At 46.3% G+C, this 23,879-nt stretch overlaps 1 protein-coding gene across 4 annotated transcripts in view; it reads left to right on the forward strand.

Moving 5' to 3' along the window:
* Nucleotides 1-22,946, forward strand: part of MATCAP2 (microtubule associated tyrosine carboxypeptidase 2) — a 28,849-nt gene extending 5,903 nt beyond the window's left edge. Inside the window, exons 2-7 of one of the 4 annotated variants that reach the window (XM_053927213.1) lie at nt 3,403-4,091; nt 12,589-12,732; nt 13,386-13,518; nt 14,003-14,255; nt 16,765-16,862; nt 20,321-22,946. In XM_053927213.1, the coding sequence (XP_053783188.1) occupies nt 3,403-4,091; nt 12,589-12,732; nt 13,386-13,518; nt 14,003-14,255; nt 16,765-16,862; nt 20,321-20,862 (1,859 nt within the window). In that variant the 3' untranslated portion in view covers nt 20,863-22,946. Of the gene's footprint in view, nt 1-3,402; nt 4,092-12,588; nt 12,733-13,385; nt 13,519-14,002; nt 14,309-16,764; nt 16,863-20,320 lie in introns of all 4 variants that reach the window. The other 3 variants (XM_053927214.1, XM_053927215.1, XM_053927216.2) reach the window with 3 other exon arrangements.
* Nucleotides 22,947-23,879: the final 933 nt, after the last annotated feature.

The raw sequence follows: 23,879 nt of genomic DNA on the forward strand, positions 1-23,879 counted from the left end.
TGAATTAACACCCTTCCCGTGTGTGTGTTTGAAGGGGCCCCACGTTTGTGGACCTCAGGAGAGAGCAGCCTCTGGCAGCAGCGGCATTTCTTAGAGAAAGCAGCACCTGTGGGCCCTCCTACACTTGACCCCCCACAGGCAGATGGAGCTTTGGAGGGGCCCAGGCCTCCAGGTAGAAGATAAGCCGGTGAACCGAAGTGCAGGCAGCACCCCCTGGGGGAGGGGTCCTGTCACAAGCTGTCGCCTCTCTCCCAGCCCAACCTCCTCCTCCAGGGTTTTGGCAGATGGTTTTGGACTTTCTGAAAGTATCCTGACGCGTAGCTTGTGCTAGATGGGACGAAGTGATGAATTTAGAGGTCACTGGCGTTGATGACAGAACAGAAGAAGTCTGTGAGCTCACCTCTTTGATCATAGAGCTACTGAGTCTTAGGGACCAAAGAAAGCATTTTTACATGGAATATTCATTAAAAAAATTAACACAAGTGTAATAAACAGTGAAAACTAGGAATTCCTCAGGGTAGTCTTATTCATTGACATTAATTTGGGGTAATTTCCCTGCTTTTCCTCGTGAAGACCCAGTGAGAAAACCTGGTTACCTTCTCTTACCTCCCTGGCTGTGCATAGTCCTGACTTCTCTAGGTTTGTGACACCCTGTTCTTATCCCAGTTCTCCTGCTTTCCCTTCTGCGTGCATTTCGGCCTTCCTCTCGCTGCCACCTCTGGTCTTTTCGGGACGCTGACGCTGTTCTTGGGCACCTGGGCTGGAGCCTGAGTTCTGGAGCTCCTCAGCCTGTGTTCATCCAGCCCCAGTCCTATCAGTTGGCAACACTTACCTCTGAACCCCCGAGTAACTGGGGCCCACCCGCCCGCAGGGAACGTTTTGTTTGTTCTGTTTGTTTTTGGCTGGTCTTTAACTTGTGTTGAATGGCTTCTTTGTGCAGGCAGCCTTCAACCTGACCCTGTGCAGTCTAGCTCCTACTTCTCACCTCTCAGCTGGGATAGGTAGTTGACAGTTTATTTAACCCCTGCAAGTTACATTGTCTTTTAGACACCAGAATTCAAATTTCACATGTTGGCCTAGGAAATGTTAAGTAGAAGGAGTTTTCAGTACCTTACAATACATGGATTATAATATCTTATATACCTTCAGTACCTTACATATATGGATTATTATTAGTCACTTTTGACCTGGTACTGTCTCTTTAGCCTAAACCCTATGACTTCTGGGCTTTGCAAACCTACGTTTAGAACAGGGCTCTCTGTCTTGGCACTATCTTAGACGGATGCTTTTGTTGTGGGAGCTGTCCTGTGCATCGAAGGATGTTTAACATTGTTTCTGACATCTCCCCAAAAGATGCCAGCAGGAGCACTCCCTAGTGGTGACACCAGCATGTCTCCAGACACTGCCAGTTGTCCCCTGCGGCGGAGCATTGCCTCCGGTTGAGAACCATGGATTTAGGGCGTTCCCCTTTACAGCTCTGCTTGTGTGGTGATGTCCTCATAAACATATAAAACGGCCCCAGCACTACTAACCCCCGTTCATCCACAGTGGCTGGAGAGTGGCATGAGGTCGTGCCGTTCACTCCGTGTACGTTCACTGAGTGTCTACCAGATACCGTGCCCAATGTTGGAAAGAGAGGCGAATCGAACGTGGTCCTGGTACCTGTCTTCCTACATCGGTTATTCAGACCACCATGTCTTACTGGGTTGCTGTTCTGGGAACCGTGCACACAGCTGGTTTAACACTGAATGTCTGTTGGCGACTGAATGAATGACCACACATAGGAGAATGAGTGTGGACTTTGTAACCAGACACACCTGCATTCAAACCACAGTTTGCTGTTTAGCCCTTGCTTGCCATATATCCTGGAGCCGATTACTTAGCATCTCTGAGGTGTAAGTGATATAACACAAACAGGTTTGGGTGAAATTCCAAACTCATATAAGTGTGTCAACAAATTGACATTATGGTGGCTGCTATTGTTGTTGTTATTTATTACTACTTATTGTAGAAAGGATCCCCGAACTTCTAATCTTGAATGACAGATGTGGATAAATAATTTTCAAAAAATTGAAGTAAAATGAATTGTCTCCTTCTTGGCAAGGCAGGCACTCGTCCAAGTCAGCTAGTATTGAACTTGCCTCAGTAGCAGGAGCCAAAGGTGGAGGGCTGGAGGCCTAACGGTCCATGAGAATTGGAAAAGAGAACTGATTGAGAATCATGATTGGTTGCATTTGCAGAAAGGACTCAGAATAGGTTTATGAGCCGACTCGGTCGGAGTTCTAGACAGGACCTTGGCTGGAGTCAAGTTCAGATGAGAGGGATTTAAGGCAAACTCAGACACGCTCTGAGTTTAGAATTGAATCTGAAAGCCCTTGGGGGTCTATCTGAAATCTCCTCATCTGTTTCTCTTCACATTGCTCTCTTCCTTCTCTGAAGTCTAGGTTCTGTCTTCTGTCTTTCACATTTAAACTTCTTACACTTGTACCTTGTAGTATTATTTAGATCTTCATAGAACTGCCTTGGCTTCAGAGCCAGATTGGAAGCTGGTTGAAGGCAGGAACAATATATGGTTCAGAAGTGTCTCAGAGCCCTGTGCCTAGTTAGTAGTATTCTGTGTGTTTGTGGAATGGAAGAATGCAAATCAAGTCTTAAAGCAGCGCGAGAGTAGCAACGTATCAAGGGATCCTTATTTCTTTAAACCACCTGTGATATCTAAAGACAGAGGTGACCTCTTCTTAATTTGCTATTTGATGTACTGGTATCTATATAATAGTAATTATAATTTTTTTTCAGACATGGCAAGAAAAATACCTTGGTTTTCTTTAACCTTAACCTATAGCCTAGAATTAACAAAATCAAATAATATTGATTGGCATTACTAAAACACACTTGAACACACACGTATCATTTTTTTAATCTTAAAAGTGGCTTTTGAGATGAATAAGGCAGTGTCACCCTTCCTTTACCGATGGTCACTTTATATAAACTGTCAGATTTCAAGACTGTGTATTGGCTCTGACAGTGCCTTGGATTTTACTCTGATGTCGGTAATACTGTTGAAAACTGTATCTTCTTATGAAATCCACATTCTTTGGTAGAGTTGAGTATTTAGATAATTTATGTGTATTATCTCACATCTATATTAAACTTTGAGCATCTAGATGGTTTGAAACTATGAATTTTTGTAGGTAATTTAGCATATAAACACTCAAATAGAAGTGGCCATGTTTAGCATGACTAAAGTTTCATAATATATCCTTTTAATACTTACAAAGTCTTTTCTAAAGATTGTTGCAAAATTACAAAGTTCACACAACCTCCAGAATACTTATCATAAGCAATTTGCTTCATCTGGTATCTTTGTTATTTCTTTTGTTTTGCTTTTGTTTACTAACACAGAAAAGCTTCACTGGCCTGAGCAAGAACTGGCTAAGAAGTCTGTTCTCAATGCAGAGGAGTCATTGATCACTGACAGCAAGAGAAGCGGTTCGCGTTTGCCTCCCGGAATACTGAAGGACATTTTCACAACTGGAACCAGTAGCTACAATGTCCTCCTACAGAGCAAAGAGGAGAAGAAGCATCACTCACAAAAGCAGTCCTCATCTACGTGCTCCAAACGCTGCAGAAAACCCAGCAAGTCTCCGAGCTCTTCGCGTAGTAAAGATCTTCGCAAGATGAAGACCCCAGTGCCTGGGATGAGCAGCGGCACCTGGTACTGCCTGGAGAGGCAGCCTGCGGTTTTTGTCGCTAGTCCAGTGTCGACTCCTGCGAAGTTCACACATGATATCTCTGTTACGGGGAACAGCATAGTACTGCCACTTAAACCCAAGGTCAAGCGACGCCATTTCTCTACTCTTCCAAAGCCAAAGCCGCAGCCGCAGCCGTCTAGAAGTTTTGAAAAAGGAGATGACTTTTCTGGGAAGAAATTTTGTATACTGACGGCTATAAAGCCCACCAATTTGGAGAAGGAGAAAGTGAGATTCTTCAAGTCTGACTATACCTACAACCCTCAGTTTGAATACGCTAACCCTTCTCTGCCCAGTATGCTGGCCAAGCACAGCCACGTCTCTGACCGGTTTCTGAAGCAGGTAAAATGCTACTTCCATAGCGGTATTTCATGCTTATGGAGCTAAGGCAATTATTTGCAACCATATCAAAAAAGATGTTTTAAAATATTTAAAAGTACTCTAATTGTTTACACGTTATAGTTAACTTCCACCCAGGACATGTGTACATGTGTCAATAAATTTCCAGGTAAGTGGCATAGCTTTTGGTAAACTGCTTTGCATTAATCAAACTCTATAAAGAATCTAGTTTCTAGACTGTGGCAGGAAGACACTTCATTGGGAAAAAAGCCCCAGAGCCCGGCTCCAAGCTTTCACTGGGGAGTCCAGACGCGTGGCTGCTCTGAGCGCCTCAGGTGGAGGCGCCGGCTCCACTCGCCCGTTGCGGTACATCCCCAGCTCGCTTTGGCGCCCCACGGGCATTTGGGGGGCTAAGGCTTGATACTCGTCCGTGGACTCCTAGTGCTTTCCTAACATAGTTAATCATCAAGTAAATATTTAGGCACTCATTTAAAGAAGAAAATAATGAAAATTTAGAAGTTATCTTCGAGTTTAGCGAATCATTTGTGAATGATATGAGGTACCCCGTCCAGATTGCTCAATGTAGACACCTAGTTTTGTGCACTAAACGTCAAAATCCGTTTAATGTTTTGAGGGGAAGTTGGCTGGTGTTCACCTGCAGGGCACAGTGTTGCGATCACACAGGCAGACTTCATTCGGTTGCGTTAGCTCCGTGCAGGCGTTATGGTGCCGTGCGTGGGGCTCACCGCGGCTCTGTCGGGACCGACACCTGTGGGTGGGCTGGACCACTCTGCGTGGTGCCGCGTGCTGAGGGGCGTGCCCTGTTTCAGCAGTTTTGCTACAGGAAGTTCTTTGGGTTTGTGGCCAGCAGATTTTGTGTTATTATAAATGACATGGAATGTGACTAATCTTTGTAAACCATTGTTAAAGCTTATTTTAAAATTAAAGTAATTTTAATGTGCTATTAATTTTCCTTTGCCTAAGAAACCTACTACATCTCTGATTTTTAATGGGCAATCACTTTTTATTTAAATGTGCTGAGATTGTGCTAAACATTAATTTTAAAAGTCTATTATTTTTTATTCCCATTTGGCAATTATTTTGTGACTTTTTTGGTGGAAATTACAATTGATTGAACAAGGACTTACTTAAAATGTATGATAATTATTAAAAAGCTGCTTGTTTCCCTCCTGCGTGCTGAAACAAGTGGCTGAGATTTATTCACCAGTCCTTCTCAGTTTGGAATCCTACCCCAACCCCTGCCGGCTGGGAGAGGTTTCCCACCGTTAAATCAAGCGCCTGCTCTCTCATTTCTCTGGGAGGCAATTAGGAGGCTTCAGCAGCCCTGCTGATTGAGAATTGACACTCCCCGCCCTGTGGCTCTGCAACCTGTATTTTACCCAATTCAGCTTGGGAGAGAGAACCTATACTTGGGTTGCTTGAGACTTCTAAGTAGCACCAGCAGTCCTAGCAGGCTGGTGCTTCCAATGCCACCATTTGGGAGCGTGCTCTCCACAAATGCCAAGTGTGCTGTGCAAGCCACTGTCACCAGATAAAGGAGACCGATCAGAGCAAGGCTGCAGTAAGATACGTAAGTTCCTGCTCGGCATCTCAGGGAATTGTGACATGTCATCCACCCCCTGCCCCAGCCGTGAGGCTACGGCAGCAGCTGCAGGCTGGCATCAGGATTCAGATGCGTGCTGCGTGGTGGGCCGGGGCGTGCAGTGGCTGTACTCTCGAGGCCTTGACATCTACCCCCAGCCAACAGTCTCCTGGGCTTCAGGGTCTGGGTCCTGCTAAGGCAGGCAGTCTGTCCTGTTGTTGGAGAGTGACCGTGGTCCTCTTCAGGGCACGGGTGGGCAGCACAGTGCTGAACTTCCCAGGTGCAGGTGAGTCTACCACGGTGAAATGCAGGCAGTGGCAGGAGCGGTCGTCCCAGTTGGGGTCCTGTCAGTGTCAAGCAGTTTCAGGACTCAGTTTTCCTGGTCCAGGTGTTCCTCCCTCAGGAGGCCCTCGGGCCCTGGACGGAGCACATGGCATCCTGTGTGGGTGGCAGGGCTGGACATAACTCCAGAGGGTTCTGCTGAACCCTGCTCGGCCCTTGCCGGCAGCTCTGGGGTCCGCAGCTGCCCCATCCTCAGGTATGTGAGAGAAACTAAAACTGTCCCTTTTTGGTGGCTGTGGACCTCTGAGGAGAGAGTGCAGAGGTCCTGGGGACTGCGGGGACAGGGTGTGGGATGAGAAAGCGCTCGCCACACACTGTCCAGGGCCAGGGGTCAGTAGCAGACCCTTGGTGGGGCTCCTGAGCAGTAAAGAGGCCACCAGTGTACTTTCTGCCCTACTTCCTGGTGGCTGACCATCCCAGGCAACCCCAGGACCAAATCCGTGTGGCCTTGGACCCAGCTTACACAAAGCAGAGGGCGAACAAGACAGAAATGAGAGATGGGAAGGGTCTTCAGGGCGGAAGCTTGAAGACAAGCGTATCCTCCCTGGTTCGGTGTCTGCCGTCCCTCAGCTACAGCTGCAGTCGCAGCTCATGGTTCCATGTTAATTAGTGCCGTGGGAAGAGTGGCAAGGTCAGAACTGGGCTCCTCGTCTGCACACCGAGTGTGTGTTTGAGAAAGTCAAGTAGGGGGCTCCCCACAAAGGTTTTCCATAGTATTACAGGCGGCAATCGCTCTCCTCACCCCCCTGGACTCTGCCAGGGACAAACAGAAACGTCCCTCTCATCGCCGCTCCCACAGGGTAGACCTCTCTCTGTCACCACCGCCCTCAGCACCGCACCTGTTTCTGCTCCACTTCACAGGGCCTGTGCACAACCCAGAACTGACAGGCGGGCGGAACAAAATTACTTAGGTATCTTCAGATGAAGCAAGAGAATTGAAAATTGCTTTCAAAAATTCCTTCTACAGTGAAGTATGGTATACCCAGTGTCGTCCTACTCCTAAGACTATAGCTTTCGAAATAAGTGTCATTTACCAATACACTTAGTTTTTGATTGCCCACGTTAACGTAAGGAAGCATCTGCCTGGATTAGCTCGAATTATTCCCTGCTCCCGCCCACAACATCATCACGAGGGCCCCGCCAGCCAGAAGGAATTCGCCGGGGTCAGCAGTGGGCAGTAAATGCAGTAATGGAAGCAGACACGGCAACAGAAAAACACCACCAATCGTGACGTAGAAAGGAGATTGTAGGTGGAAGTGCTGTTTAATATCCGACACCTAAGTGAAAATAAACCACTGAATTGATTCATAAAGATGGGAGCTGTGGCTTGCTTCCAGGCATCCTGCACCATCACCGCCGGGAGGGGTTGGGGGGAGATGCAGTTAGGAAAGATGAGGGGTCAGCGCTGAGGCGTGTCAGTGCGGAGGAAGACAGGTGTCACAGACTTGCAGCACAGGGAGAAATACAGAGGTATGGCTACGAAAATTTGATTCCTCAAAATCACAATGAAGTATTTTTATATAAAAATGCCATAATCGCATGGGATACAAACATACTGTCTTAATAATAAAACTTTAAGAGTGACACATTCTTGATGTCTTCTGAAAAGATGGGTCCATGAGCAAAACAGTGTAGTGACAGTGGGGGCTGAGAAGGAAAGCTGCGGGAAACAGCTCCTCTTTTAAGGGTGTTTGATGTCCCGACAACGCCATTTCCACCGCACGCAGGTTGGTTAAGAGTGAGGGTGTCACTTGATACTGGTAGAGTCTACGCACCCGACTGCAGTAGAACGGTCCTGCTTGTGTAATGGCAGCGTCCTGAACTCGCCTTTGCTGCTTGACCTTAATGGGGGTTAACGGTTCCACACCATCAGGGGTGCCTTGGTAGAGGTACTGCAAACTCGCAGAGACCTTTAGAACCGAGGGAAGGGAGGGACTCTGACTTTGGCAGCAGCCTTTTCTGGCACTGCAACAGCGTAAGAACAACCCTTTGTGGCTTGGCATTGCGTTTGCATTTGCAGAGTTCGGTTGTTCAAAGTACGAACCTAGATGGACCAACTGCATTATGTTAGGAAAGTCAGCAAGCTACACAGTTAGGGTACCTGAAGGGTCACAAACTCAGAGCCCTGTAAGGAGCTGGGCAGGCAGCACAAATGATCACAGAGAGCTGGCTGGGCACAGTAGCAAACTGGAAACCGGACAGCAGTTAATCAGGGCTGCCACTCGGGTCTGTCTTCGTGATGTGCAGGAGAAAAGCGGACACCTGAATTTCGTAGGAAGTGTTCCAATTTGTAAGTGTTGACAGCTAATTCAGCCAAACAAGCAAAGGCTGTCCAGCCCAAAGAAAACCTGTCTGTGGGCCACCTTCATGCCTTGGGTTGCCAGTTTGCCACCTCTGATTCACTAGATCTGTTCAACATAAATTCTGCTTCATTGGGACCAATGATTAGCATAACAATGATTTTGAAATATGGTCCTTGGAAAACAGTGTCCTGCTTTTAGAGTTTACAGCATAAGTGGAATAGGCAATTTGTTGTTGTATTAAAACGCATGCATAATAAATACGTAAAATTGTGTCATATTCTAAAGCAAGACATGTTCATTTTTCATTTTTGATAGAAACAGCTTAATTGGAAATCAGATGCCTTCACTGAAAGCAGGATGTCTTGATGTAAAATTCCTTTAAGGCTAATTTTCACTTGTACTAGCATTGATGGTATTTTATCTTGGTAGACCTCAAGTTGTCCAAAGAATACAGAGCAGGACAACTGTGGCTGGTACGGCTCAGTGGATTGAGTGCTGGCCTGGGAACTGAAAGGTCTCTGGTTCGATTCCCCATCATGGCACATGCCTGGGTTGCAGGTCAGGTCCCCAGTTGGGGCACCTGTGAGAGGCAACCAATCGACATTTCTCTCCCTATCTTTCTCCCTCCCTCCCCCTCCCTCTAAAAATAAATAAAACCTTTAAAAAAGAGAGCAGGACAAAGCCAGTCTTCTTTAAATTCTACCTCTCCCTAGGTGACACAGTTTTCTGCCTAGCAAAATCAAACCTTTCACAGATACCGTAAAGATATGAAAGATTTTTCAAAAGATTGTTTTGAGTTTAGTACATTCTGAGGTAATTTTGTGTATTAGATTGGAGAAGTGGGGTGATTTCTTAACCTAACAAGGAAGATTTTCTTACAGTCAGACATGGAGACACTCCATCAGATTGTCTGCTGTCCTTGGAAGGAGGAGCGACCTTGATGACTCACTGAAAGGACACTTTGTGGACGTGCCTTTGAAAACTTGCCTAAGTGCATTCTCAGGTTCTTATCTGAACGGGGTCTTTCCTACAAAGCAGCTCGAGTATCTGCTTTAGTTCTTGTAGCTGGTGAAGGAAGACGGTGCAGTATAAGCTGTTTATAAATGTCCTGTCCTGGTAGCCAGCTCCCTGTCACCTGCATCAGCCTGCCCCAGCCTGAGGGCACAGACACTCAAAAGGCGAGGGGGGCTGCAGGTGACATCTCCCTGTGTCCTGTGCTGTTTCGCTTGTTCCTTTGTTGAAGGCCGATGTGGTGTCTCAGGTCTGTTTATTTCCTGGGTTCTGCTTATGTAGAACACGATTTTTTGAAATACTTTTGTTCTTTATATTACCATCTGGTCATAGTATGCAGTCTGTCTTATAGAAAACTGAATTGTTGGCAGAAGTACTTTCGCTTCAGTCTCCTCCGCTGTCCACACTGCCGGGAGTGTCTTTCTAAGGTGCAAATCTGATTGCATCCCTTCCCTTCCTGAAACTTCAGGGCTCCTCGCAGCTGAGTACAGCCCAGCACCCTTAGCGTGGCCCACGGGCCTCTCCTCGTTCCTGGTGTGGCGAACGCTTGTGTTCCCAAAGTCAGCTCTGTGCTCGCACAGCGCCCCGTGCGGGTGGCCTATCACAGCGTTTCTGCTACCGTGACCACCCTTATTTCTCAGCTCCTCCACTGACTGACTCATTGACCACGTGTGTTTTATCTACCTCAGCTGGTCCCCGAGTCCGGCTCAGCTCCCGGCAGTGAATAAGTGAGTCCCCTCGTGCCCGTCCAGCCCCGGAACCCCGTATTGCACTTCCTCTGCTTTGTGTTCAGTGTAAGCTTGGACGGCAGTGTTCCTTTCTGCCTGGAATGCCCCGTTTCCTCTAGTCCCTGCTCATATTCACCTTCTCTGTGAGCGCACTGCACCCAATTCACACCTCCATGGAGCACTGCTAGATGCTGTCCGTTTACACGTCCCCTCTGCCAGGCTGATGGTTGGACGGCGACTTGGACTCTAAAACACCAAAGTGAACAGAAGTAGCCACGTGTGGCACACAGAAGGCGGCCACAGAGATGGAGGAATGAGGGAACGAAGGGTCCTCATCGATGGGAGTCCAGAAATTTAGTCAAGCACTGTATAAACAATGGATTCAGGCCTGGGGCCCAAGGGTCATGCTCAGCCCGCATATATGTTTTTTGGGGTCAGCACAATGTTCTTTTTTTTAAACATTGGAATATAAAGACGCTCTTGTGTTGCCACTCCCAGATGTCTCGCACTCAGCAGCTTTACGCCGAGGTTGCCGCTTGCAGCTGGGGAGCCTGGGCAGGGGGCGGCCGCGGCGCCAGTGCCCCACCGGTGTGACGGAGGCCTCGTGGTCCATGTTCCGACTGAGTAATCCAAAATTCCTGCGTCCTGGTGTGCTGCCAAGACGCAGTAGCCACCACCAAAAAACTTATTCGGTATTTGCTTTTCAGGCTAAGAATCTCAAAGCACCAAAAAGATGTGTGTGTATCTCCTACTTACTGAATTAAGCATTTCCAACTGTTCCAAGGAATACTGCGTGAGAAAGAGGGCCATGTAAGTTGGAAAACACAAAATATTCATCTCCAAGATTTGCCACACATAGTATGATGAAGGCTTGGCAGAGTCTTGTTTGACTTTGTTCAATCCAGTACTTTCCCAACACACTTGGCCTTGGAGCCCTTTCAACAATGGTGTCTCGTCAGCCTCCTTCCCACAGGACACAGGGTGGAGTGACCTCCGGGGCCATGCCATATTTTGGGAGTGGGGGAGTTCTGGATGGCGGAGCCTGCTACAAAGGGGAGGAATGAAGGGAGGGCTGGGATTGGGTGGAGGTCAAACCAACTATCTTCAATTCTAAAATTAGAACCTAGCATTTAATCCTGTTAAAACTTAAATACTGCATACAGTTATATGGGGAATAATTACAAAATGTACTCACAGTCTCGCTCTGCCCCTCTCTCTCTTTCTCTGTCATTATATATAATTTTGCCCTGACAACAACCCTGTGAGGTGAGTAGGGCAAAAATTTCCATCTCCACTTTGCCAGTGACAAAACTAAACCTGAGAAAGGCAACAGCATGCCTAAGGTCTCACAGTCAGTAAAAGGCAGGGCACTGATGTAAACCCGGACCTCCTGACTTCTGGTCTCTTCACCCGCCTCCTGTCCTGCTGGTGTCCCCATTACATACTGTTTTCCACGGCATGGAGCCCACAGTTGAGAAGGGAGATCGTTTTTTAGCACATGACTCTTGAGGTGGCTCGTGAAGGACGGTCAGATTTCCAAATGCTGAACAGTGAGCCGATCCAGCAAGGAGACCGAGAGCAGATCTTGCAACAGAATGCTGAGGTTTTTCAGGAAGTTGGTTTTACCCAAGACAGTGCTGAACATTTTCTATAGCGATTCTTCATTTTCTGGGTTAGTGGTTTAAATGTTACATAGTGCTATTTGATCACTACTCCTCTTAAATGACAGCTTCATTAAGACAAAATTCACATGCCCTATAGTTCACCCACCAAAAGTGTACAGTTGGTGAGTTTCAGTGTGTTTAGAATTACACAAACGCCACCACTATCAAATGCGGGGATGTTTCATCACCCCCAGAAGAAACCCTACACCCACTGGCAAGACTCACCATTTCCCCCCCACCCCCCAGCCCTCAGCCACCCCCAGTCGATGGTCTCTTCCTCTGTGGATTTGCCTCTGCTGGAAATTTCAGATACAAGGAATCATACAACATGTGGTCCTTTGTAACAAGCTTCTTTTACTTAGCATAACGTCTTCAAGATTCATTGATGTCGTAGCGTGTATCAGTGCTTTTTATTGTTGAGAAATATTCCATGTATGTATATGTTGCATTTTATTTGTCCGTTGACCAGTTGATAGGCGTTTGGGTGGCTTCTTCTTTTTGGCCTTTGTGAACACTGCTGCTGTGAACACATGTGCACAGAGGTTGTGTGGACACCTGGCCGTGGCCACGTGCCGTCCGTCCTGTGGCAGTAGACTGCACAGCAGTGGGGCGTCTGGGTTCAAGAGGGGTGACCACAGGAAGTGGTGTTCGTAGCGTCTGCCCGGGCGTTTGTAAACGTTAGTGAAAGTGAGCGGAAGCTGTCCGGGGTTAGAGAGGTGTGATGCCTCCACTGCATTTTCATTTGGAAATCAATAAGTGCAGAAACAGGTCACGATAAATAAGAGTATAACTGGCTTATTGCTCATCTCGAAGTAACAGGAGACTTTGCTTTCATTATCTCTTTTCCAGTCTATCAATATTATGGAGCTGACTTTGCAGAAGTATGGGAGTTACGAAAAATTTGAACAGGCCACAGGCGGTAGCCTGCTGTCGAAACCGCGGATCTGGAGCCACGTCAGGAAGTACATGGTGAAAGAAGGCTGCATGGGCGAGGTGGGGCCCGGAGAGCAGGGCGGCCGGACTGCGGGCACGTGGCCCCCGCAGCACCACTTGGTGTCTGCGGCAGGTTTTGTTTCTCCCACCCTGGTTAGCGCCTTGAAGGGGTCACCCAGGTTTCTGACTAAGCACTCCACATCTCGTTGTCTGTTGCATTGAACTGGGTTGAGTTCCTTTTTTACTACCGTTTCTGTGTAGCTTGTGGGAAGTTGTTAAGGAGGTGATTGCTCCAGCGGCCCCTCTCCTCAGCAGCCAGGCCCTGGGCTCAGGCTTGAAAACACTGGCAGGGCAGTGAGCCGTTCCCGCCCCCCAGCCCCCAGCCCCCGCTGCGCACCTTCCTGTGCGTCCTTCCGGCTGGGGTCAGAGCACAGCGGGGGCAGGTCAGCGCTCGGTGCCTTCTCGGCAAAGCTGCTGCTTTCCTCCCGTCAAGGCCCGGAGTTCCCACCAGCTCAGAATCGGAGGGTCAAAGTGACCGGCCCTGTGTTTCTTCATTTTGGTTTCTGGGAGATTCGGGGTGGTATAAACAGAAGAAAAAGTGTTTGTTTATGGGGACATTGATGTCTCTTACCTTTACATTTTGTGTGTGTGTTTATATGTATGTGTGTATATATGTATGTGTGCGTGTGTGTGTATTTCCGGTTGCTCCTTAGATTGTAGTCCACCTCACCGAGGACCTGCTGTCCCGAGCTTCGATGACAGTGGTCAATGGGTGTCCGACGCTGACCATCAATGTTTCCACAGCACGCGAGCACTGGCTGGAGGGAATGCTGAGGCACGAAATAGGTAGGGGCAAGCCTTCGCTGCTGTTCATTCGTAGTATCAGAAATCAGCTTCACAGAAATGTTCTTTTATAATGGGCTTTTCTTAGTAGTGTTTGGTGAAAAGTAACGAAGTTGTTAGGTTTCACTTGAACGGAAGCTACAATGAGCGATGTCTCATTTCAAGTTAGATTTTTAGGGCCCTATGTAGCTGTATTAACCTTAAAAACTCATTTAACCTTGGAGATTTCAGGCCCTTGACCTTAAATCGAAGGAACTGAATTACATGATCTCTGAGATTCTTTTCCAATGTCAAGTCTATGATTCTTTCATTTAAAAAAAAAAAAAAGCCGCTATAGAAGTTACACTTCTTCTACTGAGACATGTGAGCCTTCGGAAGACAAACCTTCAAACCAAAAGCCTTGGTTTTAGAACTGCTCGTAGAGACGTTTTGGGGAAAGAGAATGAGAATGGCCCTCCTCGCTCTCATGCGCCTCTCCTCTCAATAGGCACCCATTATTTTCGAGGCATTAACAACCTGCAGCAGCCGTGGAACAGTTGGACTGGCCGCAGAAAGCACGAGCTGAAGCCAAACAACCCCACGGAGGAAGGCCTGGCAAGCATCCACAGCGTCCTGTTCAGAAAAGACCCCTTCCTGTGGCGAGCCGCCCTGCTCTACTACACCGTTTACCAGGCCGGCCAGATGTCGTTCTGCGAGCTCTTTGAGGACATCGGGAGGTTTGTCAAGGACCCCAACACCAGGTGGGATTACTGTGTTAGAGCCAAGAGGGGCTGGACTGACACTTCCCAACCAGGTGGGTGTCCCCTGAGTGAGGTCTTCTGACTTTGTGGGTGGTGGCTTGTTGATTTTGCTTACATCCTAATTCTCCAAGCATTTACCTATGAAACATTAAACCTCTGTTACTTAAGGTCAGTGCCGGTTTTCCCAAACCACTTTTCCTTAGCGTTATTTTTTCCATCTCATTTGGACAAATTTCAAACTGACAAATACAGAAATAAAGATTGAATGAACATTCGCCTACCCTCCTTCTACATCCACCAATTGCTAACGTGTTGCTATTTGTTGTTTCTTTCTCTGGCTCTAAAAACAGCGTCACTGAGATACTCATGTGACATGCGATTCACCCATTTGAAACGTGCAGTTCAGTGGGTTTTAGAGCATTCACAGAGTCGTGCAGCCGTCGCTAACTTCTAATTCCAGCATGTTTTCGTCACCCCGAAGAGAAATCTGCACCCCATAGTAGTCATTCTCCATTCCCTCTCCCCAGCTCTGAGTAACTGTTAACATACTTGTATAGGTTTGACCATTTGGGACATTTCACATAAACGGAATCGGACAATATGTCATTCGTTGTGACTAACTTCTTTCACTTAGCATAATGTTTTAAAGTTTCATCCACATTGTAGCAGGTATTAGTATTTCAGTACTCTTTAATCCTGAATAATGGTCCGCTGCATGGATTTGACAATTTTATTTATCTATTCACCAGTTTATGGAAATTTGGGTTGTTTCCACACTGACTATTATGAATAATGCTGCTATGAACATTTGTGTATAAGTTTATGTTTTTAATTCTCTGGGGTAAATACCTAGGAGTGGAATCGCTGGGTCAAATGGCAGCTCTGCGTTTAACCTCTAACCTGCCAGGCTGTTTCCCAAAGTGGCTGCCCGCTTTCCACCCCCCAGCAGGGTGCGAGGCTCCAGTGTCTCCACAGCCTCCTCAGCTCCTGTTTTCTTTTCGGGCTTAAGTCGAGCATCTTTTAATGTGCTTATTGGCTGTTTGTACATCATCTTCGGATACCCGTTCAGATCTTTTGCTCATTTTTAAATCGGCTTTCTTTTTGCTGTTGGGTTTAGAGTTCTTTGTATATTCTCGGTGTAGATCTCTCATCGGATACATGGTTTACAAATATTTTCTCCCGTTTCTGTGGGTCGTAGGCTCAGTTTCCAGATGTGACTTTTTACAAGTAAATTGTACACTTGTCATCTCATTCCTAAAAACTTGAGCATACATCCCTTAAGGAAAAAAAATTCTCCCAACACAGTATCATTATCACACTTAAGAAAGTGAGCATTACTTTGGCAATATCAGTTAATACACCCGCAACAGTCAGACCTCCTGACTGCCACAGGATGGCCTCCGTGGCTGTTTAAGGAAATCTAGACCCAGCCGTGGCATACCCACTACTCTCCGTGGGTATGTCGCCTTAGCCTCTTTTAATACGGAGCATCTTCCCACCTTTTTGGTTTTCATGACAGCGACTTGTCTTTAAAAAGTCCAGGCCACTGTTGTTACAGGAAGCCCACAGCCTGGACACCTTTGATGGTTTCCTCACGATTAGATTCAGGGTGGACATTTGTAAGAGGTTATTACACGTGTGATGTTGGATCCTATCAGGAGCTGCCTGAGGGCGGGCTCTTCCCCTGGTAGCGATGCTAACTCTGACTCTTGGTGCAGGCACGGGCTGTGCGCCCTGTCCTCTGTAAAAGTGCATTTTCCTTCCCCCTTTTAATTATTAAGAGATCTGCGAGGCGACAGTTGCTGTGAAAATACCGTTTTCCAACAGTTTTATCTAATGGTGTTTGCGTCCATCAGCAACCCTAGCCTGGATCCGTTAATTTCACTGGGCGTTTCTGGCACCTTGTTCTTTTTATTTTTCTAAAGAAGAGAGGGGCAAGGGGCACAGTCACAGTACCTGTTGTCTTCACAGTCATACAGTTTAAATTACCAGTGTTTCTTTATAAGTAGAGGGAAATGCTATTTTAATTACGGTGAGTGTGGTTATGGGAAGAAGGAATTCTTTTGAAAAAAAATATTTAAAAAATTTAGAGAGAGAGGAAGGGAGAGAGAAGGAGAGGGAGAGAAACATCGATTGGTTGCCTTCTGCCTTCTGCAAGCATGCCGACAGGGAGCAGAGCACAGAGCCCGCAAGCCAGGCACATGCCCTGATCGGGAATCAAACTGGCGACCTTTAGGTTTGCAGGACGACGCCCCTCCCAGTGACCATGCTGGCCAGAGCAGGAATTCTTAAAAAGAAGCTACTGGTCTGCATATTACCCTGGTACTTCCAAAGACCTTACGTTTTATGTTATGAAGATATAGTAATTAAATGAAAATAAGCATGGCAAATGAGAACATTGCTTTTATATTACAGGACTGATTCCTATAGTAAAGGGGATGGGTTAGTGTCTAATTGCTTGGTGATTCTCCCGAACCTCGGAGAGTAAGCACTGTTGCGGTCCCTCCAGGGTGTTTCAGCAAAGACCAGGTGTACTTGGACGGCATCCTGCGCATCCTGCGGCACCGGCAGACCATCGACTTTCCCCTGCTGACCGCCCTGGGGAAGGTGAGTCAGGCGGGGCGCAGGCCCGGGGCAGCCTCCCCGCAGCTCGGGGTCAGGCCGCTGTGCCTCTGTGGCTGGAGGGGTGTCCTTCATGCGACGGCAGGAGGGAAGCAATGTGGTTCCGTCACAGAAACTAAGGAAACAGCAACGTTTCTTTGTGGACAGTAAGAGGTGAAGAAGGGAAGAGGAGATTTGGGACCATATTACATAGTTTTATTTTTATTTTCATATGCTGCTGTTTCTCTCTAAAGCACTTTAAAGTACTCTGTAGGTACAGCACCCCCCCAATACATCAGCATGTCTCTGCCGTGCTGACATGACCGTATGATTTCCCCTTTCCCCAGTGCCACTTACTTTATGTTTTAATTACATTTATTGGGGCGACATTGGTTAAAAACACTATATGAACTTCAGATGCACAACTTTCTACTACGACATGTGGGTACTCCATTGGGCGCTCACCACCCAAAGCCTAGTCCCCCTCTGTCACCATGCACTCAGCCCCCTTGACTCCCCCACCCTCCCCAGGACCCCCTTCCTGTCCGGTCACTGCCGTACTGTTGTCTGTGTATGTGCGTTAGTTTGGTTTGCTCGCTCGTTTGTGTCCCACACGTGAGTGAAACCATACGGCTCCTGTCCTCCTCCATCTGACTTACTGCACTTAGCATCGAACCCTCCCGGTCCCCCCGTGTTGTTGCAAATGGCAGTATTTCATCTTTTCCACGGCTGAGCGTGTCCCACTTTATGTATGTGCCCCCTCTTCTGTCCAGTCACCCCTCAGGGTAAACGCAGCTTGTTTCCATGTCTTGGCTGTTGTGAATAGTGCCGCAATGGACATAGAGGGACCTACATTTTTATAAGTGTTTTCAAATTTTGGGGGTAGATACTCAAAAGAGAGATTGCTGGGTCACAGGGTACTTCTAGTCTTAATTTTTGAGGAACCCTCACACTGCTCTCCACAGCGGCTGCGCCAGTGTGCGTTCCCACCAGGCGTGTGCGAGGGCTCCCTTTCCTCCGCAGCCTCTCCAACACGTCTTGCTTCCTGTCTTTTTGACGACAGCCCTTCTGACAGGTGTGAGGAGGTGTCTCCCTGTGGCGCTGATTTGCTTTTCCCTTATAGGTAATGGAGTTGGGCATCTTCTCACGTATCTGCTGGCCATTTGCACGTCTTCCTTGGGAAAGTGTCCACTCAGTTCCTTTGCCTATTTTGTGATCAGATTCTTTGCTGTTTTGTTGTTGAATTTTATGAGTTCATTATGTGTTTTGGATATTAGCTCCTTACTGGAGGTCATGTTTGCAAATACCTTCTCCCATTCGGCTGGTGGCCCTTTTGTTCCGTTGACGGTGTCTTTGGCTGTGCAGAAGCACTTTAGTTTGATGTAGCCCTGTGCATTTATTTTCGCCTTTATTTCCCTTGCCTTTGGGTAAGTTCACAAGAACCCCTCAGAGAGCAAGGTCCGTAAGTTAGTGCCTGTGTTTTCTTCTCTGCGTTTTGTTGCTTCAGGTCCTCAGGTGTTGCATCGCTCTGAGTCTGTAACAGCCCTCTTGCCCCAGTCTTGTTGTTTTTCATGACATTTTTAAGAATCCAGGACAGTTTTCTTGAAAATGTCTACAATCTGGATATCTGATTGTTCCCTTGTAATTAGAGTCAGGTTAAACATTTTGCCAAGAACCCGACATAAGTGAGCTGTGTGTTTCCCATTGCATCCCGTTAGAAAGCACATGATGTCACTGTGCCTCGTTACTGCTGATGCTGAGTGTGACCGTCTGGGTAACTTAGTTACTGCTGCCAGGTTGCTCCGCTGTAAAGGACTTTTCCCTGATTGAATTAATAAGTAACCTGTGGGGTGACCCCTATGAATGTTTCTTAACCTTTCAAGGAATGGCTTTAATACCCGCTGATGATCTTTGCGCACATCATTCCCTACCCTGGTGGTGGCAGAACAGAGACTTTGAATTCTGTTACATTTCCCTCCCCTTGTTTTGTGGTATTATTTTGTACTTATTCTCTTTTGTTGAACTCTTCCAGTGGCTTCCCTGCATTTTACAAAAAGTATAAAATGTTCTGAGCTCATCTTATACTTTTCCTACCCAAGTCTGAGAATTCTTCTAGGAAGCCTCGATCCCTTTTAGTGGGAAATGGTATTCAGAAAACAAGATGTGGGCACTAGGCGTGCTCATTGTTACTGGGTGCTGATGCTTCTAGACCTTTTCAGAGAGCAGACTGTTTGTGTTCTGAATTATGAGGGCATTTGGATTCAAACCAGCAGGGTTCTTTCACCCCTTCATTCCCACCCCACACGTGCATCCCCCTACCCTGACAGAACACCACTCTGCCTGCTCCTTCTCTCTGGCGATAGACGAAGGATGGTTGGGGACGTATTAACCACGCCGCTGTCAACAACAAACCTATTTTCATTTTACTTAGTTGTGTAAATGCTCAATAAAATTAATAATTTTAATAATAATTAAATCACTTAATAAAATACAGATATAATATAAACATAATTTCCTTACTTAAAGTCTTCCTACTGAGCCAGGAAGAATATTGATCAAAAGACAATAGTGTTTAAAGTTAACCATGCCCTAGCTGGTGTGGCTCAGTGGATTGAGCCCCGGCCTGCAAATGGAAAGGTCACCAGTTCGGTTCCTGTCAGGGCACATGCCTGGGTTGCAGGCCAGGTCTCCCGTTGGGAGCAAGGCAACCTGTCAATGTATCTCTCACACACTGATGTTTCTCTCTCTCTCTCTCTCTCCTCCTCCCTCCCCCTGCTCCCTCCCTTCCCAAATCTCTAAAAGTCAATAAACTCTTTAAAAAAAATAAAGTCAGCCCTATTTCAGAATTTAAAGTTGCAAAGATAATTTATAGAACTTAAAAAGTTTCACCCCTAAATGTCATATAAATACTTGTCAAAGTTGAGGTCTTACACACGCAAATGAAAGAGATAGCAAATTTTTTAAATACTTACAAAAATTCAAAATAAAAGCAAGAGAATTTAACACAAAACAAATCATTATTTTTTCAAATTAAATAGAAATAGGAACCCAATACATAATTGGGCTGATTTTTCTAATTTATTAATATGGTATTTATATTTGAGCTATTTTCTTGACTCCTTTATATCATTTAGTCAGGAGATTTGTTAAAGTTTAGAGTCTCTAACATGTATATTAAGTGCAGTTGTATCATTTTTAGACAAACTGAGTAGGTCCAAGAAATCAAATATTGGCTTTTGGTCTTTTTAAAAAATATGGCCATAGTATGAGGGGGCAGATAAGTACATTCTTTCTTAACATGGTAAAGAGGACAAAGTCACTTATTTTTGTTATTTTGTGGGTATTAAAGTAATTTGAAAAACAGCCCACATACTTAAAGTTTCACTCCCTACCCAGGGAAGAAGTTGCTCTTCCAAATGTGAGTGGTGGTTGCACTTAAAACTGAACCAGCTTCCCTTTCTCAGGTCTCCTACGAAGATGTGGACCGCTTAAAAGGACTGGCAGTTACCGAAAACATGCGGGTCCCTCACTTCCTGCAGGACCAGGGCCGGTACATGGAGCACTTAGAGAAGATCATGGAGGTGAACGAACTGACCGACCAGGAACTGAGAGAGCTGATCTGCTGACCAGCACCCTTGCGGACACAGCTGCTCTGGGCTCTGCGTCTTTACCACGTGCGGCCCCCCGCGCACCAGCGACTCACAAAGGAAGCGAGACTGTTCATGCGCGTTTTCTGGAGCCTGATCAGCAGGATTCCGCTGAGTTTTTAGGTGAAGTGCAGACCTTAAACCGTTTCCCAAAAATGTTTCTACGAGGCAAAGTTACCCAGAGTCAGAGGGAACTACTACTGATGAGCGTTTCTGAAGAACCTCGGGCACGCCGAGTGAAGAACGGGCGCCGGGGCACCGAGGTCAGCTTCAGCTGGAGGCTGAGCCCCAGTGCGGTGGGCTCCACGGGCGGGTTTTCTGGTGCGAGTGAGGTAATTATACTCTCCTCTGAAAAATGAGTTCTGTTGCCCTCCAAACTAGCTGTGTCTAAGATTTCTTGTGTCTCCTGTGTTAAGTGATGTTAAGGGGGGAACGATTTGAAAAGTTCTCATTAGTTCTTTACACATTATCTCACCTTACCAGTTCATGGGAACTACGTTAGAGAATTATCTCATTTTGCCCAGTTATCCCCTAAGTAATCTCTGTTTTCATTTGCTGAAACATATGTACCCCTTCAAAATTTTAACCAAGTTCTAGGGTATTTCCCTTTGTATTTCTTTATATAAATGATACGTATAAGTTCCAGAGAGGTTTATCGGCATAAATTAAAACAATCAGGGAAGAGAGAAGCGCCTCACCTTTCCTTAAACGGAGCAAAAACAGGGCAGACTGGGTAGCACCCGCAGTAACCTTGACCGTGCCCCGACAGATGCAATTCCTGGGCGTTGCCGTTTGAAGACCCAGCCTTGTGATACTGGCTCTGTGTATTTTATCGAAATTTTTGACTTCATCAACCCAATAATAACATAGTTAAAATTTCAAAAATGAGAGTTCCTATTTGCTACATTTCTCCTGTTAAAAGCTTACTCACCTGGCTTTATAATTTATCAATTTTGACATGTACTTACATATATACACTTGGGATCAAATGGTTCTCCAAACAACTTATTTTAATGATCAAAAAGAATACTGCTGCAGATACCCCATTCAAAATTAACAAATAAAATTGAAGAATAAAGACCCCTCCCACAAAAAAAAAATCACCCACAAAAAGTCACTATGGTACTTTCTACCCAGAGCCACCTGAAACTTTACTTTTGCCTCAACTCAGGCTTAAATATGGTGCTAATGATAGAGGTAACTGCAAAGACAGGTCCACATTCATGCTGGGAAAGGACTTCAGGAACCGTTTGCTGGCTAGGTTATGTGATATTTCTCATTCACGTGTCGGGAAGGGCCTGCTTTCCAGAAGAATGCTGCAGCAGACAGGATGTGCTCTGACCGGTGCCTGGTGGTTCTTGCAGAGCCAGCATCCTGTCTGGGGCCCTGTGGGCCAGGCTCAGGTGGCGGGGAAGGCGCCCAAACCGGTGCCCAAGCCGGGGTGCCTGGGTGGGGCCTGCCCGGCTCCGGTGGCTGTGGGCACAGTGTGCTAACCCTCACCAGACGCTGCACAACTACTCCTGTCCGCTCGAGCGTTGCTTCCGTGTGTCAGAACCACCCGGTTTCAGCTTCTTGTAGTGTTTTCTCACTTCATCTTCACACCTATCAAAGGTGACTGTGGAAAAACAGTGTCTTACTAACTGAAATGCAAGTATAGACAAAATTGACAATGTTTATGTCCTGTGAGTTAAGCCCAAAGGCTCGTAAATTCAACATTTGTAGGCAGTAACACTGCTAATCTTACATTATGGTTCAAACATAAAGGAAAATCACAGCAGCCTTAACCTCCTGTTGGCAGAATTATTTGCAGTGACTCTAGTCCTGACTTTTTAGACGGGTAGATGCTCTCTCTCTGTCTGATTTGGGAAAGGAAAAACTTTCTTGCCTTACTGCCTCAGCATACAATTAAAAATGTGGGCGCTGTTCAGACAAAAAACGACTTTAAATCGCATTGATTGTCTTAAGACGTTTTAAGAGTTAGCAATGAACCAAAAATAGTTTGAGATTAGCAGAAAAGCTAAGCTTTAAAAGGTGAGATTAAAGATTTCATTAAGGTTTATTCGCTTTCCTGAAATAGCATTGTCAGATTTATTCCCTAAATGCAAGTTTTAATACGTAGAAAACTGTAACAGCAGTATTTAGGGGAATGATTGAAGATCACATTAATTTTAATTATAATAGTTATTTGCTCTAGATGATTGATGATTGGGATTTCATCAATTTTGTCTGCTGAAATCCTAACATATAGCTGTATCAAATACAAATTCTGATGAACAGTTTGGTTTTCACACAAGACAGGATTCAAAGTAAAATTGTTTGCAAACAGAACTCCATAGTCTTTATTTCTTTATATTTTCATCTTTGTAAGAGTGTTTGAAATTTGTACGGTTGGTTTTGTAAATCTCTGCGCATTTTGTGTGTTGATGTCATAGAAATAAATAGCACTGAGGTTCTTAAGTAAAGTGTGGGGCTATTTATGTGCATGCAAACTTCTGTTCTTCAGAAACCTAATTGTATTTTATTGTGATATTTCTGGGTTTCTGTGTGGTTATTACTGAAAGGACCATCAGTCACATGTATCCTTATTCATAGAGAAGGATTACCTTTGCCATACCCCACTTTTCCCCCAGCTAGTTCACCTTGTACTCTCGTGGGGTGTCAGGAGGAGGGAAAAGCAAAGGGATCACTTTGTCTTAATTTACTACCATGTTCACTGAGTAAACCTTTATGCAGGACCTGCTGAGCAGGGTCTGTGCGGAGCACCAGTCGGTCCTGTGAGGAAGAGTGGCCCAGACCAGGTTCCGGCAGGGCCAGCCCCGTACCGAAAAAGGGCCACCAAAAGAACCTAAACCGGAGGAAATGGGCCTGCTCATGTGTTTGAAGCACAGAGAGAAAGATGGCCTGCCACGTGGTGAGTGTTCACAACATTTATTACCACTTTTCGCAAGGCTTGTGTGTCCACCCCGAGCAGCTTCATCCCAGGAGAAGTGCTCGACTGTGAATGCAGCCGCTTGGGTCGGCCCAGGCCTGGCGGAGGTCCCCTGAGATCTCCAGCACGTGGGTGCTCCCAGGAGCCAACGAGTTATCCTTAAGCGCCTTGGTCTTTGAACTCAAACCTTTAGAGCACAGGTGAAAGCCTCATCAGCTGCCTACGGTTTCATCCATTTTTGTTGACGGATTTCAGTAGCTGAAGGAGTTCATGACTTGAAACCGACGCCAGGATGTGAAATGCCAGTCTCAGTCAGCTAGCCGGGGAAGAGCTTTGAGAACATGGGGGATGTGGAGTACACAGAGGAAAGACCACGTGAAGAGGAAGCAGGAGGGCAGCCATCTGCAAACCAAGCAGAGAGGCCTGGAAGAGACCCTTCCGTATAGC

The sequence above is a fragment of the Desmodus rotundus genome, chromosome 6 (genome assembly GCF_022682495.2).
Source record: "Desmodus rotundus isolate HL8 chromosome 6, HLdesRot8A.1, whole genome shotgun sequence".
In the NCBI taxonomy this organism is placed as follows: domain Eukaryota; kingdom Metazoa; phylum Chordata; class Mammalia; order Chiroptera; family Phyllostomidae; genus Desmodus; species Desmodus rotundus.